General features: G+C 39.3%; 1 protein-coding gene across 4 annotated transcripts in view; it reads left to right on the top strand.

Moving 5' to 3' along the window:
- Window positions 1-18,500, top strand: part of LOC124721499 — a 176,436-nt gene that overhangs the window by 87,817 nt on the left and 70,119 nt on the right. For all 4 annotated transcript variants that reach the window (XR_007006341.1, XM_047246511.1, XM_047246510.1 and 1 more), the window contains 2 exons: window positions 5,140-5,329; window positions 9,856-9,977. Coding sequence is in view for 3 of the 4 variants with exons in the window: in XM_047246511.1 (XP_047102467.1) it covers window positions 5,140-5,329; window positions 9,856-9,977 (312 nt within the window). In the remaining variant the exon portion in view is untranslated. The remainder of the gene's footprint in view (window positions 1-5,139; window positions 5,330-9,855; window positions 9,978-18,500) is intronic.

Here is an 18,500-nt window from a genome sequence, read left to right on the forward strand (position 1 = left end):
CACACAATCACCACCCAACAAACATTGAAACTGACTTACACATCCTAAAAACTAGTAGCAGCTGACACCAAAAATTAACTATAGAAGAAAACTATTACATCCAGAAATCAATAACCCAAGGAAAGAAAGTACTCAAAGAATACACATCACTGTGTAACAAAACCCTCTTCACCACAATGTAAGAACTATACAAATAACACCCACATGAAAACTACTCGTGGGGAAAAAAATATCTCTCTCTCTCTCTCTCTCTCTCTCTCTCTCTCTCTCTCTCTCTCTCTCTCTCTCTCTCTCTCCCCCCCCCCCCACCTCCCCCCCCCCTGCCCCAGTACTCAACACACACACACACACACACACACACACACACACACACACACACACACACAACACAAACCATACACCACTGATGCCAAATACAATTCAAACTCGTGCGCCTCACCCAGCCAAACACGCTACAAAACAAATGAATCCCACACAGCCACAACAACATGTAATGGCAGCAAAAACTCCGCCTGTGTTTTGAGAAATCGAAAAAGTGCAGTGCCAAGCTACCGTAGGTCACAAAGTAAGCCCATTTACTTCGCTAACAACACAGAGGAATGCACCACAACTTCAGAACTGTAAGTTACACACAAAAAACATGATTCAGACTCATTTCCATTCGTAAATGCATAACAAACAGAAAAATAAATTACATTTTGCTGTTTACAGATGACAAGTTGTATATTGTGTAGAAGAAAAGCTACTAAAGTAAATGGACAATAGCATCATGTAAGGTATGTTAACTAATGCATACATCCACTTTTCCCCAATTGAGCTATAAATGGAACTTTGACACAATGTTATAAACAACACAAATGTTAGTATGTAACAACAATTTTACAGTTAAAAATAAAAATTAAACCCACTGATGATAGCACAAAAGTGCTGAAAAATGTATGGGTGAAACAAAACAGAAAAAAGGTGTCTTGCATAAGGCGGAACTTCTCATCCCATTTTCGTAGCAACCACGGACATAAGAACTGCACCACGAGATGATTATTACATGTCCACCTGCAAATGGATAGACTCCCTAAACTTATTGGCATTCCTGATGTTGTCCAGTGCTTCTCCATACCCTAACACTTCTAGTGGCTAGTCTTGTCAGCAAACATGATATTACTCCGTTCTGAAATGGTCCACTGTTGATGTGCAACACCACAGGTCTTTCAATTGCGCCAGTTCCTTTGGTTCGGTGAAAAACTTCTCATTGGTCTTCTGGAATGGAAACCACCCTGATGCAATCGTCTACACACTGTTTGGTCTGAGATACAAATACCTGTTGCCTAGAATAAATCATTTCCAATATTTCTGCAGATGATGTTGGGCGCCTACATTGGTGTTGACATAAGAGGATGACCACTGTGAGGTCTGTCATTCACATTTCCCATCCGTCAGCATCTTTCGACATCTAAGGCACACCACTTGAGTGCCGTGTAACTGACTGGCAACATCTTCCTGTGTATGACCTGCTGAAAGTAAAGCCACTATCCTAGCTATATAAAAGTATTGTATGCCTCTATGTGGCTTGTTACTGCAGTGTTGAACACAAAATTGAGTGAAGTTGTTGTCGATACTGCTCACAGTTAGCCACAGTGGCAGAGGTATGTTTTCATGACTGGGAAACGGCTACAAAGCATGCCAGTAGTAAACACCTTCCAGTATATCGGCAGTAACTGGATAATGCGTGAAGTGCGTAGGTGAGTGAGATTTCTAGTATCATAGACTACATTTTACAGTAATATCCCAAACTTTTGTTGAGTAGTGTAGGTATTATGCAGTAGTCTCGGTTTCTTTAGAGGTTTCCTTACAAGTTTCTTTACAGTGACTGTATACCAAGGAGGATCCCTTCCATTATGAACTGTCCTACTGCGTACATACCTATGCAGAGCATCGTCAACTATTCTCTTAAATGTGAGCCACAGTTCCTCTACATAATCATGTCCTGAGCTAAAAGTTTAGAGTTCCTCATTGAGGTATGACACTATTGTCTGTCCAGTTTGCTGAACGTGCAAATCTCTCTGCTTGTTTCAGTTGCTGTCTGTTTTGGTATTCATTGTTGCTATAATTGCCTCATGGCCATTGATACTAGTTTGTAAGTAGACTTCCTCAAAGAGGTCAAGTCTGTCTGTTGCCATTAGATCCAACATATTTCCATCATGAGAGGGGTTCTGAACGATCTAGGTAGTTTTCAGAGAAGGAATTTAGTAACATTTCGCATGATGTCTTGTTGCACCACAACTAACAAAACTGTAGCTGTTCTCATTGATTGTTGGATGATTAACGTCTCCTCCAATGATTATTGTAGCATTAGGAAACTTGTGTACAAGCAAACTGAGGTCTCCACTTAAGTTTTTGGTTACATCAGTACAATCTGGCGGTCGATAGGAGGACACTATTATAATTTTTTGCCCATCTGTGATACTGAGTCTTGCCCAAAAGTCTCACATGCAGCTTTCAACTTGTATCCTGGTGGATTTGAGTTTCTTGTCAACTGCAACAAATACACCACCTCTCTCTCTTGTTTTCCTATCCTTTCAGTATACCTTTAACTTTTCCGCAGAGATCTCACTACCAACTCTAGGTTTCAACCAGCTTTCAGTGCCTAATATTATTTTTTTAGTGTTTTGCACTCTGGCCCTTTGTTGCAAATTTGATGAGTGAATGTATAAATAGCATTCTCAGTTGAGCAACCTTTCTGGAATCCAAGCTGTGATATGCTGAATAAATTTGTTCTACTTACGTGCAAGACTACTCGAGTATATGGCTTTTTCGAATATTTTGGAAAAAGATGTCAGTAATAAAACTGGACAATTATTTCTGTCACCTTTCTTACGAAGAGAGTTAACAGTTGCATATTTTAACCTGTCTGGAAAAATTCCCTGTGCTAGTGATGTTTTACTTATATGATTAAGAGTATGACTTATTACATTAGAACAACTATTCAGAATTCTGTTTAAAATTCCATCAGCGTCACATGAGGTTTTGTGCTTTAGAATTTTTGTAATTCTATTAATATCAGTGAAGGATGTTAGTGCTACTTCTAGTTGATTAAAGTTTTTTGGAATGATGTTTTTAATACAACCTCTTGCTTTTTCAACTGAACCATTTAATCCTACATTTAGAAAGTAGTTGTTAAAAGTACTCACAGCATGTGAATTATCAGTCACAACACTGTCATTCACTTTAATTGTTATGATATCTGATACACTGACTGGCTGCCCTGTCGCCAATTTACAATGTCCCATACAGTTTCAATATTATTATTCACATTATTAATTGCTAGCAGGATATACATACTTCTTGACAGTTTAATAACTTTCCTTACAATATTACACTATTTTTTGTTGTCTGCAAGTAATGTCAGATCTTGACTTATTCTGATCTTATATAAATTTTCCTCTTCCTCTTACATGAGAGTTTAATTCTCTTAATTATCCATGGCTTAATTGTTTTTTAGTTAATCTTCTGGATACCTTTCTAGGAAAACCATTCCCAAATGTTGACACAAATTTACTATTGAATAAATTGAATTTGACATTAGGATGTCTTTTTATATATATATACATCATCCCATACCACCTCTTTTAACTTACCCTTAAAAACACTGTGTTCTGTTATCATTAATAAGCCTCACTGCTTTGTCTGAACCTGCCTCAGGGCTGTAAGGTGCTATATTGTTTATTTCCATTAATTCATGATCAGATAGTGCATCCACAGTTGAGTATATATTGATGGTTTCTGTCTGAGCACTTTCTACAAAATGTTATCAGTCAGTGTCCTGCTATCTTGCTGCACATGAATTGGAAAATTGATTACTAATTTAGACTGAAACATCAAAATAATGATTCTAGTTCATTTTTCTTGTTTGTATCTTTTAAGAAATCTCCACGAGCTACTGACAGTTCCTTCTTGTCTGACAGATAGCTCAGTAATGCATGTAGTTTTCTCATAAATAGCTGAAAGGTTTGTAGAAGGTATCTGTAGACTGTTACAATTATCAGAGAAGTATTCTGTTTGCAACAACTCACAAGTACATGCTTTTAGGATCTGATCAACACAAAAACTATTTGTTTCAATATGTTTGACTTTGTGTCACACTTTTATATATGTTGCAATGCCTCCTTTTTCCATGTTACCTTTACATAAAAATGATGCTAGTCTGTAAGCCCTGATATTTAACATTTCCAACTTATATTAAACAAAACAAACAGTATTGTAAGTGTAATAATTTAAATAAATAATTCAGGTAATGTAAAGTCCTGGATGAAAAATACACTGATGACAAAAAAAGAGTGCCATCTGCTGTTCTTGAAGAAGGAAGATTAGCATTTAATGTTGTAGTGATGATGCAGTTTTTGGAAATACAACTCGGGCTCTGGGTTGGAGTAGCAAATCAACCCTGTCATTTTCAAAGTAATCGTACAGCCATTCAGGGAAACCAAAGAAAATCTAAATCTGTATTCCAGGTGTGAACTGGAACATCACTCCTCCGGAATATGGAATATGGGTCCATTGCCAAAAGAGGGACAATTTAATGGCTTACAGGCAGGTAGTGAGTTGAGATAGCTGACTGACTTGCAGTTCAATGTACTAGTTTCTGGTCAAGATAATTTTAGGAATAATAAATGATGCATCAAGTGGAAGCTGCAGTGTTAATCACATGTAAACCTAGCATACCTGTAAGAACATTGTGATTCTAACAATCAAAAGACTTAGTTATCATACAAAAATTTTTTTATTATTTGATTGCTGGAAATGGAAAAGAAAACAGTTGAGGGTGACTTTATTTGAAAGCATGGAGGCTAACTGTATTCATTTCCACAATTATTCTTGCTATTAGGGCAGTTAACTTCACATTACTACAACAGCTGAACAGGAAAGTAACAATATTTATAAATTGATATCCTGAAAATCAGAGCTGGAGTATTTTTTTTTTTTTTTTTTCACTGAAACATTAATATGTAATACAAGTGTTTAATTCACTTGATAATTTTTGTAATATATATTTCCATCTTGCTGAATAAAATGCTATAATTGAAAAAAAAAAAAATGTACCTGGAATTTATTTTACACATTTTTCTTTGGTTGGATTTTCAGAAATAGGCACCAGCACATTGCCAATCCAGAAGGCAGAAAATGAAACAGATCCACGATGCCCAAATTATTGGCACCAAACTCATGATGATACAGTTGATGGTGTAGCTTTATTCAGACATTCTGCTGCCCAAAATGTTTTTTTGAGGCACCCGCAGGATGCAAAAGCTGTTTACACCCTTCAGCACCACAGGTACTTTCTTTTCATTATGCCAATAGTAGTGATGATGACACATGCAGCAGCAGTAGAAGTGAAGGTATTTTGGATAGCTGTAAAATATCAAGTCTCAAGAACTTTGTGAATGGTAGAAAACCTGCCTTTGGGGTTTTTTTGTGTGTGTGTGTGTGTGTGTGTGTGTGTGTGTGTGTGTGTGTGTGTGTGTGTGTGTGTGTGTAGGGGAGATTGGGGGACTTAGACTATTTGGAAATTATTTATTGTATTCTCGAGATACACAATATTGCCAGAATATGAACTCGAATCTAAGCCGCACTTTTTTTCCGGTTTTTGTAATCCAAAAAACTGCCTGCGGCTTAGAATCGAGTGCAAAGTAAGCGGAAGTTCTGAAAAATGTTGGTAGGTGCCGCCACAACTAACTTTTGCAGTCGAATATATGTAGCGCTACACAGGCATGCTTTCCAGGCACAAAGATAAATACTGGCGCCAAAACCTCTGCGTCAGTAAATAAATTAAAAAAAAGGTCGAAGACGAGCTTTTTTCTCCGCCCCAAGTTTCTACCACTGCATTTTCATACATTATCCAACGAAGTAAATACAAATTCCGTGTTGTTCATCTTCGAATATAGCAGCATTTCAATGTACTACAAAAATCCGACTGGCAAGACTGTTTGGGATGTTTATCAATATGGCCAACTCTACGTTCTGAATTTTTTCCTACCTGTGAAAAGAGATGGTTACTAATAGGAACTTTTAAGAATCGTGAATCACATGCAGTATTCTCTTCACCATAAGAATAATACGAATATAAACATTTTGCCATGTATTGTTTCGTGTTTGCTGCTATCTCATTTAAATCCTGTCTGCCTAATAAACTACGAAACTAGTGTGAGACAACAGCAAAACGCGGAAGAATATACATATCATGTCATGTTTATATTCGTATTATTCTTATGCCTAATGGTGATAGTCAGAAATGAAGCACGGCAATTGACGAGATATTTAAATCTAAGCTGACTCTAATTTCTGTGCAGAATGTAATGTACAAAAGAGGCGTGTGCAAAGATTTTCAAACGGAGAAAAATTTTAGCTAAACTCCCGTTCAGAACATCTATCATTCGCAGTCTATTATTTGGTTCGTGTTGATCATTATCAAAGAAAACAGCAGTGTAAGTAACAACAAATAGCAGTCTCTTGCCATTGTTTCGCTAATGAGACAATTCCTCTCTTTTTTTATTGAAAGCAGCGGTAGCGCGCACAAAAGCAAGCCATGCCGCGAGCGGCGACAGGTCGTAAACACACATTATCAGAATGCGACAAACAATGCATGACATAGTACAGTAATGCATTTTCAGCTTAGAGTGACGTAAACACGTATAACAAAGAGAACGGAACTTATCAGATCAAAGAAGAATAAGCAATCGATTCAAACCAATCGAAGCACGTGAAAAAGGAAGGGTACCTGTATAAATACGGACGGGGCGCCTGACACATAGCAATGGCTATCTGGTAAAGCTTAACTGCTAAGCTTACGAAAAAAAAATGGCTCTGAGCACTATGGGACTCAACTGCTGAGGTCATTAGTCCCCTAGAACTTAGAACTAGTTAAATCTAACTAACCTAAGGACATCACAAACATCCATGCCCGAGGCAGGATTCGAACCTGCAACCGGAGCGGTCTTGCGGTTCCAGACTGCAGCGTCTTTAACCGCACGGCCACTTCGGCCGGCTAAGCTTACGACTCGAACCAAACTACTGTAGCTGTATCGTCATTCATCCGACCTAAATTGTGTCTCATATTACAATGGACCAACTTTCTTTCGATTTGGAGGTGCGGCCTAAAACTTTTCTCTCCCCTTGAATTTCGAGTCTCAAATTTCAGGTGCGGCTTAGATTCGGGAATTTTTTTTTTCCTTGATTTCGAGTCTCATTTTTCAGGTGCAGCTTAGATTCGAGTAAATACGGTATACAAAATGATGTAGCAAGGTAAGTGACATATACTGCCAGCAAGAATGGTACATTAACAAATTTTACACTTTATAATGTTCCAAAAGAAACTGTTGAAAGATGTGGCCGAGTATAGCATTTATTTTGTTCAAGCTATTCCATTTCAACTGTGAAAATCTGATTGTTTTCTGTATGGTCGCTCTCTCTCACACACAGACACACACACAGAGAGAGAGAGAGAGAGAGAGAGAGAGAGAGAGAGAGAGAGAGAGAGAGAGAGACTGACTGACTGACTGACTGACTGACTTCTCATATATGTGTGTACACTTTGTTTACTCTTTTAGCACTTTCTTTCTTCTCCTTCAATTTTTGTCAGCTAATAATTCCCCATTAAAGGCAAGAGGTAAGGCAGTGACAATACTTAGCCCTCATATTGGACCCTTCCATGATTAAGTTATCATAAACAAACACCTCCATTTCTGATTACATCTAAAGAGGATGGGAAAGTTGAGAAATTGTAACACTGTTTAGTGTTGTGCAATAGTAACACTTCATTCCATGTGTATCAAACAGTGGTTTGTCAAATGAAACATACCAAGTTTTCCTTTATTGTTTAGAACTTCTGTTGGTAATAAAGAAAGGGGGAGGGAGGAATCTTGGATAATGTGACTGCCTGATTGAAGGTTGGTTCTTTATTTGTTGCAACTTGAATAACTGTATTATGGAATAGAGTTTACTGAGTTTATTAATCTCCAGATTACAGATTTCCACTGTATTTTAAGTTGATATTGAATATTATAATATAAGTATTTTCACTGCATCTTTGTAAAACTGTTTGCTGATGTAAGGTATGTGACTTTTACTGCCAGTGCTGCTCTACTACGCCAATAAAATTTATATTGTAGTCTAGTTCATAGTTTCTAATCAGTTACAAATGATTTTTCTTTTCTTAAATGTTTGTTCTCCATATGTGTTTGTATTTATATTTTTTATTGGTCCTGTTGTCTACATAGCAGCTTAAGCATAAGACATTGGACAAGTCAAGTTATAAATGTACAGGTTGAAAGTCATTTCAAGGCATACATATTTAAGGTTGCAATAATACACTTTACACGTAAGTATTTATATAACACATTTCATAAATTTAAGTATTCTTCAATGGAGTAAAAGCAGTGATGCTGTAAATATGACTTTAGAGATTTTCCAAATGTATTGACCTTTGTGATAGCTTTTACGTTTTCAGGAAGTTTGTTATAAAGCTTAACTCCCATGTGAAAAGTACCTTTTTGGCACAGTGCTGTGCTGATTTGAGTCATATGTTCTGTTTTGTCTTGTAAAGTGATCATGTATATCACAGTTTTTTGCAGTCTCCAGTCCTTACCTATCACATTTAATTTAAAGAACAAAAGGGTTTCCATAATGTATACACATAGTAATGGAGGAATACCAGATTTCTTAAACAGGGGTTTACAAGAGTCTCTAAGCTTGCACCCAAACAAGATTCTAATGGCCCCTTTTTTTAGTTTAAAAGTGCTATTAGTTGTTTTAGAGTTTCCCAGAAGGTGACCCCATATCTAAGACGAGAATGAAAGTACGCATGATATGCATTCAATACTGTTTTCTCACTACAGGATGATTTTAATGAACAAAGAAGGTAACATGTTTTGCTCAGTTCTGCATTGAGATATTCAATATGCTTATTCCATCTGATGTTACTCTGCAGCCAAAGTCCTAAGAATTTGGTTTCAGTATTGTTACCAACTGGTTCATCATTGATAGAGACTGATGGGATAAACATGTCCTTGTTAGGAACATTGTGGAATTTTAGAGCAATAGTTTTCTTACTGTTTATTACAAGCTGATTACTCTCTGCCCAGCTGCTAAGTTGTTTCGTGACCGCATTTGCTGTCTGCTGTAACTGTTCATCATCGTCTGCTTTTAGTAGAATCGTGGTGTCATCTGCAAATATGATTGTTTTGTGTGCATCAACATTGAAGCTTAGATCATTTATGTACAGAAGAAACAGAAGGGGTCCCATTACTGACCCTTGGGGTACACCACATTTAATTTGTTTATAGTCAGATAAGTGATTAGATACAGTTTTTAGTTCAACATTTGTGTGCTTGATGCACGCTGCCTGCTTACGATTAGTCAGGAAGGAACTGATCCACTTGTTGGACAGACCTCGAATACCATATCTTTCAAGCTTTGATAGCAGAATTTTATGGTCCACCATGCCAAAAGCTTTTGACAAGTCAATGAATACTCCTATTGTTTCCTGTTTTTTGTCCATCAGGTTTAAGATGGAATTGATGCATTCATAGACGGCAGTTGTCGTTGACCTCTTATTTCTGAATCCATGTTGTTCATTACATAGGATGCTGTTTTTATTTATAAATTTCATAAGTTTGTCATACGTAACTTTTTCCAGAACTTCAGAGATGCAGGAGGAAATTGTGATGGGTCTGTAGTTATTTACATTGTCGTTATCCCCTTTTTTATATACAGGAATAACTTTTGATGTTTTCAACACATCGGGGAAAGTGCCTGCCTGAAGTGAGCACTCTTCTTTAACATTGTTTTTCGTTGTGTTTGCAGGCATGGGTACTATCAGTCACATTTCGTACCGGGCCAATATGGAGGACATCACTATCCAACACTTGCTTCATGTGCCCATCCAGAGTTGGAACGTATGGGATACTGGACACACCATGATCATAGTAAGAGATTTCGTACATTAGCATTTGAAGTACGCTTACAGTTTGTATTTTTAGAATAAAAATGTTAAAGTGTTGCAGAAACTAAAAATGGACTCACTTTTGTATAATAAAAATAAGCATGTATCAACTGAAGAAATAACACTTCAAGGAGTGGTACTGATGTAAGGGCAATTAAAGAGAATGGGAGGTTTCATTTAACCACCAAGTGAAATAAAAGAAATCAGAACAAAAACAATATGCCAATTGGAATTACAAAACAGATTTGAATATCGAGGGGGATTACTCTCATCACATCCACAGAATTCAGGAAGCTCCTAGGTCATCCCAAATGACAAACTCCTTGAATAGACAACCTATATATGCAATCAGTGTGAAGGTGCCAATGTGCACCACTTGTCAATGGCTGCATATTAAATTTGCTCAATCCCTTTTTTTGTTTTAATTTTGTTGTCAGATTTTGTGGGCCAGTCTGAGCTTAAGCTACTTGATCATCAATGAAGTCACTTCATTTTTCATTCAGTGCTGATACAAATAATTCATCCATTGTGAAAAATTGTCACCTTCTTCATAGAAAAGGTCTCTAAATTCCATTAAGGGGTTGTTTCTACTGCTAATGTTCCATTACACAGTGACATCTCAATAAGCCATTAACTAACCTTATGAAATTCAGACAATTAGTAAGTGTCCCATAGTAGCATAACTGTATCAAATTATTAACTACAATAAAGGTGTGATAACGTGCAGTGACATTATGCACATGTGGAATATGGAGATCAGAGCTTGAGGTGAAATGAAGACAGCTAAATTTACACTGGTACTTGATATGCTGATTTTGCAAATCATGTAAAAACTGGATTTATGAGGCTGAAAGTAAAACCTTGCATTTGAAACCCCTGTTGTTGTTTCAAGTACCAGAAATTTGAGCTCTGTGACATTTAAAAGTCAAATGATATGCAGAAAATACGATTTGGCAGCTCGTGCTGAAGAAACTGTATACCCCTGACTTCTGTGTTAATTATTGGAGCAAACGCAAAGTTTAGAGCATGAAATGATCCATTCTCCTAAAATAAAATGGAAATATAAGAGCTGAAAATCACTTGGCACAGATCATGTGTTGAGGCAAAGACAACTTACAAGTCACATTACCCCCCCCCTACATTTTTTACATATTTCAGTGTTCTGTCATAAGAATGGGATTTATCTAACAAGAAAATAAGAAATTATACAGAATGGCTAAGGATAACAGCTATATCAGAACAAAGTAGAAATTGGCCACAAGTGACCCAAACCATAGATCAGATACTTAGCACAGTTCATTATCAGTTAGTCAGGATAAGTACCAGATATTTATGCCACTAGGTGTGAACTCTGATAATGCTGTCTTCAGGCTGAAACAGTGGCTGTGATGGTGTACGGATAGTGGTAGCCCTGCTGTTGAAGTGGTGCTGTGCTAGGAAAGACTGCTGTAGCGGAGGTTTATTGTACGGTGTGTCTCCGGTCTCCCTACACGATGTGACATCTGTAATGTGCAGAGTGTAGCATTTGTATACAATCCTGCATGTAATCGCCTTCACTGTCCTTACCTCATTGTCAGGTTAAGATGCAAGCTCTCTGTTTCCTGGAGACTGAAGTGACTCACCCTGTGGCGGCTCAATCGTGGGGGGTGGCTGCAGTACATGGGAGTACCCTATCTACACTGGCAGCTACGTAACAGTGTCCAGGACAAGTGGTTCCCTCAGTGTGATTATGTCACCAGGAGACAGTGGGCAATATGTGTTGCTTACACATCTCAGTATCCTCTGGATTAATATTACTTTGAGGAGTGGCAGTATTATGGCAGAGGACTGACATGATTTTGTGTTGCCCAGAAGATAACTGACTGTCATCAGTGTATCTGGACAGTGACCCTCTTTGTTTGTCCCAGACATGCACAGTTAATGGGCACTGTAGTGAAGACAGTAGATGCAGCAATGACAGTTGTAGATTTAGTGGTAGCTGCTGCTGTGTCTGACATGGGGGCTGCTTGTTACCTTGTTTATTGTAGGTGCAGTTGGTTTCAATGGCAGGAGAACTTTGTGAAATCAGCATCAGTGATAAACACCCAGCATCCATGTGTTGCAGTGACCAGTATCAACGTTGGCCATTGGCAAAACACTTGCACCCAGTCAGAAGCACCCAGGTAGCCATGACAACACATCAACATTTGTGCTGTGCTGTTGGTTTGTAATGGATATCATAGTTTATAATTGCTTAGAAAGAGAGTTCACTTATGTAAACTTTAGGCTGTTTCCTTGATAAGCTGCGGGTATGAGTCAAAAAGTGGCTGTAATGGGTTATAGTTTGTGGCCAAAGTTGTTACCTTTTAGGAAAATGCGATATTTTTTTTTAACTAACAGTGGGCTGCCCCAGCTGGTGGTGACACTTGTGTCTGTACTTTGGTGATGGGGACACTTTATAAATAAATCACCAAAATGAGGTGAAACCTTTGGAATTATTGTGGCAGAGGCAGTGTGTTAGATATACCACTACATTTCAAGATATTCAGAAAAAGCACTGAAAAATGAAGTGCATCAACACAGATTGTAGTTATTGATACATACACAAAAAATTTCTGATGAAAGTGTATGTACAGAAGTGCAGTGAATGAGCTTGCTGTTAACTGTTGACCAGCTACAGCAACAAGGGAGCAGTAACACCATTAGAAACAAAGGAAGAAAAGTAGTACCACCATCTAAGCCAGCCAGCTCCATCAAATCAGGAAGAGACAACCAAGTAAAAGAATCAAGAAATGTCAGAAAAAGACTCAAAAACAGCATATCTTTAGATGCCCATAATCTCAAATTCAAATCATAATCAAGTAGTAAAATAATTCTACTTAATTTCTGGTGCACGATAAATAATATAAATTTAGGATACCAGTTACAGTCAAGTTAAATTGGAGTCATCACATAGAAAATGTTGTGAGGAAGCTTGTAATAGTGTGAGGTGGTGCCATCCTACTTCTTCTCCTACCACTCCTGCCATCCAGATAATATTTTTGTTTATTTGATCTCGTGTCGTAAATAACATATATACGACTACTACACAAACTGGTACTTAAGCAGAAAATCATAAAATTTTATTAGTCACTATCTAATTTCCAGATTACTGATGCCAGTAGCCTAATTAGTTTACTGGGAAATAATTTGTGTTCAATAAGATTCAGATCAGGTCATTTAGCCAGTCAAACTATGCAGTGAATAGCCTTACTTTGCAGATATTCATTAACCAGTCGGGCCTTTTGTGGCCATGCGTTGTAATCCATAAATATGAAATGAGAGCCAACAGCACTCTTAAAAGGCTGCACATAAGTTTTTAGGATCTCCTGCATGTACCTCTGGGCATTCACAGAACCATTGCCAAACACATGGAGCATTGTGTGGGTATCGTGCATGATCCGTGCCCAGATTGGCACATCTCCACCACGTGTCCGTTTCCCTGATTATGTGGGGATGCTGTCATGTCCCATGTTCCCTCCATATGAAGACTTACCAAGAGTCAGGTTGTAGACTAAATCTGGACTCGTCCATGAAGATAACATTACCATATTGAATTGTCTACTGTCAGTGTTGTATGCACCACCATTGTAAGCGCTCTCTTTTGTGGGAGAGGGTGAGTGGGAAGTACATAGCCAGCTTTCTAGCATATACGCCCTGTATCGTGTTGCCTTCTGGCAATTGTCTTCATGGAAACTGATTTTTTGAGGCAACAGCAAGGTATGAAAGAGTTGGGTGATTGTAGAAGTCCTCTGGCGCTTGTCTGAAAGCACCAAATACTGATTGTCATTGGCTATTGTGGCTTGTGGACAACTTTGTCCTGGAACTTCCTGGCAGATTACAACTGTGTGCCCGACCGAGACTCGAACTCGGGACCTTTGCCTTTCGCGGGCAGAAGTAAAGCTGTAAGGACCGGGCGTGAGTCGTGCTTGGGTAGCTCAGATGGTAGAGCACTTGCCTGCGAAAGGCAAAGGTCCCGAGTTTGAGTCTCGGTCGGGCACACAGTGTTAATCTGCCAGGAAGTTTCATATCAGCGCACACTCCGCTGCAGAGTGAAAATCTCATTTTGGAAACCTTGTCCTGGTCTTCTGCTCAGTGTCGCACTTGTTTTAAACTGCACCCACAAATTCGAGATGACACTTGGTGTTACATCTGGTTGTCTTGCAACCTGAGCTTGGTACTGCCCTGCCTCAAGCCTACCAACGATTATCCATCTTATACCATTGCCTAAGTGATGATGTGTACTCATTTCACCTAAACAAACAGAAAGGAAATGACATTATTTATAGAAGGTAATGACTACTGTACTGGGGTGTGGACGTAGCTGTGCAGACTTTTATACTTCCCACTGGCATTGGACAGCCCACATGAACATGTAACCTTATCTCAGCAATGCCAGGACCACAGTGTTTGTGTATGGCACCCCACAGTCCCGGTTTTGTGTGGTTTTTTCGGAGAAATTTGGGAAAATGGCACCCATCTCTTACTTTTGTCCACCATTGTAACAGGAGGGTGATCCAAGACGACAAATTTATAAGATCGCCAACAATGAATCATCAGGTCGTGTAAGTTACAAAGTGAACCAAGGCTTGCATTTAATTGGCAAAACATATAGAAGATGCAAGAAATCCACTGAAGAGACTACGTACACTATACTAGTCCATCCCCTCTGGAGTGTTGCTGCATGGTATCTGATCCTTAACAGATAGATTGACAGGGGACAACAAAAAAGTTCAAAGAAGGACAGATTGTTTTGTGTTATTACAGTGTTATGGATGTGAGCAGTGAATCAGGGTGGTAATCATTAAAACAAAGGCATTTTTTGGTGCAGTGAGATCTTTTCACAAAGTTTTAATCACCTACTTCCTCCTCCAAATATTTTGTTGAGTCTGACTTACATAGGGAGAAATGGCCATTGTAATAAAATAAGGTAAATCACAACCCACACGGAATAGTCTGAAAGTGGTTCTCTGAACCTTCTGCGAAACACTTTTAAGTGTGAATAGCAGAGTAATCACGTAGATGTAGACTTCAGTGTACTATGGGGCTCTAAGCTACCCTACACCAGAGTTGAGTTGTTGAGACCTTTGTTACCTCAGAAGATTCGTGTCTTCTAAATGTCAGTGGTTATGCTGGAGTTGGGTCATTCTCTACCATTGACTTGACAGTCTGCTGTCCTACTTTTTCAGTGGAAAATGGTCACAGACTTGCATTCACGAGACAACCTCCCTGTCTGGATCCGCTTCACGGATAGAGTAATACCAAAATGCATAGTCAGTAGAGCAAACTGGAGGGGGGGGGGGGGGGTGCTGTAGGTATAGGTGCATCTCATTACTAATGTGAACCTTTTTGCATGTAATGCATCTGTCCCAAAGTCCTCAGTCCAGCTTCAAAGGTAGCATGTCTCATCTAGCATGGGATGAGTATCCTCCACAGTTAGTCAGGCAGGCAACTATGAAATGCTTCAGGTACCAATAGTCTGCTTAGAACCTCACAGCCTTTCAGATCCTGAAGCCAAAGACAGTAAAATATAATAAATCACACTAAACAAGAAGATTCTGTGATATGTATTTATGAACTTCTTACATAATTTCATGAATTGTGTAAGGTTATGGAAATTAAAAAGAGGATTTCTGGCAAATTTGTTGTGAATCAGTAACAGCTTTACTGAAACAGAGGTGTCTCACCACTGCTCTTGAAATCATTACCCTCATGATGACGAAGTACTTCTCTTTGATCACTGTCACGTGAAACCAGAATCCGCTCTTCCACTACTGACTGGCATTAAAGGTGACTGGTGACTGGAACTTCCTTTTCAATTACCCTGAAAATTACAGCTGCATCTTTTCTATGTGGGAGCTGGATTCTTCATTGTCTGTGGCCTTGAAAATGTCGTAGTTGATTCCTTGGATGATTAGAGACTTCCTTAACTGATGGAGGGAGCAACTTTTGATATCTGCCTGAAACGGGGAAAGACTGTACTGAGTCCAGTAGTTATTGTGGTGCTGCTCCTCCAAGCTATATAACAAAGTGACTCGCAGTTAACTAACATTTGACCATTGTTTTTAAAACCAGGAAATTACTTTCCTCACTTTCAGTGTGTGTTCAGGAGGTATCATTTAACCTCTGACAGACTTACATGGTTCCCATGCCTGAAGCACATAACTTGAAGACCTAAGTGTGTAAGCACATCAGCTACATGTCATTTGGAACAGAATGAATGTGTCTGTTCTAATTCTTTTCAAATGGAATGTGTTTTTTTGTGGTCGTGGCTTTACAATGGCTGAATTCTTTGCATTTGGGCTTGACCATTTTATCATTCGTGCACTTCGCCATGAGAGCATTAGGCCAGTAACAGGGCATATAAAACACTTGCCATACAGAATGATTTTTAATGTACTGACAACCCCCCCACCCTGTCTTTGGCATTCCATACTACTGTCTACTCTGCAATAAAGCAATAAAGAACTTTAATGATTCAGCTGAGCATGATCTACGGTATTGTTACTGTGTGTGACCCATATAGTTGGGCATAATTCAGCGTGACATTGTTCACCATTGTAGATATTTTGTTGCTTACAGAGGGAGAAACCGTTGGCTACTCTACAATATTCTCAAAATTTGTCCTCAAGATTTGTTTACCATGTTTCATACAGTATTATATTTAATCACAATAGCACTGGACAGGTTAGATGTTGCCATGCCATTATATTCCTTATCTGCTTTGATTCCCCTTCACACTTATACAGCAAATAAGATCAGCCTCCCCAGGACACCTATTTCTCCCTGCTGTGGTAGAGGAAAGCTGTTTGTTATATATAAAGGCAGGCTTATATTCAGGGAAACTAAACTGCATACAAAGCAGCTGAAGATATTGACTTAAAATACGTTGTAGAACTGGTTACCAGGTCCTGCATGCTAATGCTAACACTTTTTTTTTTGGGGGGGGGGGGGGGGTGTTGTTGTCTAACAACAAGCTGCAGTCAGTGAAGCCAGTAGTATAGCTGTGGCTTTCAACCTTCTAGCAACTGATGTGAGAGCCAGTGATTTAAATGTGTCTTCAAGTAGGCTACTGTTAAATGTGACAGAGATTGCTACTCTGGCCAGAGGACTCACCAATATGTCGTGCTTGGGATGTGCAGATTTCTGTACACCACATTTTAGCAGAAAATATTTTATGTCATAAGAAAAGGGCAGAAACCAGTTTACCAGGTGCTCTGTACTTTAGTTTTGCTGACAAGGATACGAACGCCCCCAAGGGCTCAGCATTTGTTTGCTGGGAACAACCTTGGCAACCCTCGAGTTCCCAAGCTTCCTGAACTGGGGACTGGGAAGTACCGCACGTCCTCTGTCACCATAAGCTCAGAGCTTGCTTCAGACAATGGTGGAGTGTTGTTTGTCATAGGGTCTGGGGATCTTGGCTCAACTGCTCAAATTAAAAAAAAACCTCAATCTCAATGTGTGCTGTGCAGTGACAAGGTGCATGGCTCCTGAGGAGGCACGGCACAGTCACTAGCAGGCAAGCGGGTCTCTGTCTGGGTTTACTTCTTTCCCTAGCTGCTCGTGGGAATTCCGTGAAGCCTAGATCTAACATTTCTACTCCCAGAAGTTCGGGTGGTCCATTTGGCAGCATTTACACCCAAACTCCTAAGAGGTGTCATGTGGCTAGTCTATCTGCATGCTCTCTGAATGTCTGAGAAAGTCAGTGTTAACGGGCCACGTCCTGTGGTAGCTAATGTCTTTGTTGTGATGGAACGTGTGGGCAGTTCTTTTGAAAAATTGTCATCCTTCTCTATCCATAAAGCTCTGGAGGGACTTGCAGGGCAATTCAAATCTGTCAAGAGGCTGCACAGCAGTACTGTCTTGCTTGAGACTCAGGAGGCTCCCCAAGTAAACGAGCTGTTGAATGCCAAGCTACTCGGAGGATATCTCACCGACAGTGAACTGCACACTGGGTAAATAGTGTTAATGAAGCCGAGACATTATGGATACGGATACAGACGAACTGCATCAGGGATGTGTAACAGCACAGGTGACTAAGTCCAGAATGTTATGAAAAAAGTTGATGGTGAACTTCAGAAGTCAGCACCTTATATCCTGTCATTCAGTCAGCTGAAGTTGCCCGAGTATATTACAGCAGGCTTTCTCCACCTTAAGGTTATGCCTTATGTCCCAAATCCAATGCACTGCTTCAAGTGTCAACACTTTGGTCACACCACTGTGGGTTGTAATGGTCAGGCTATGTGGTGACACGACCCACAAACCAGGTTTTCAATTTACTGTCCCACGTGCCTCGTACTCTGATGTGAAGAAAGAATTTACTCACAGTCAGGCACCAAGTTTTGTGAAATCTCTTGCCTCGACATTGGAGCAGCCTGCCCAGAAAATCAGTGCTAGCACTCGGACTATGAAGGTTCAGCAGTGCATGTGTACCTGTACCTGTAAATGCCTACCTGTACCTGTAAAGACAACTGCCAGTCTGCACCGC

The sequence above is a fragment of the Schistocerca piceifrons genome, chromosome X, assembly GCF_021461385.2.
Source record: "Schistocerca piceifrons isolate TAMUIC-IGC-003096 chromosome X, iqSchPice1.1, whole genome shotgun sequence".
In the NCBI taxonomy this organism is placed as follows: Eukaryota; Metazoa; Arthropoda; class Insecta; order Orthoptera; family Acrididae; genus Schistocerca; species Schistocerca piceifrons.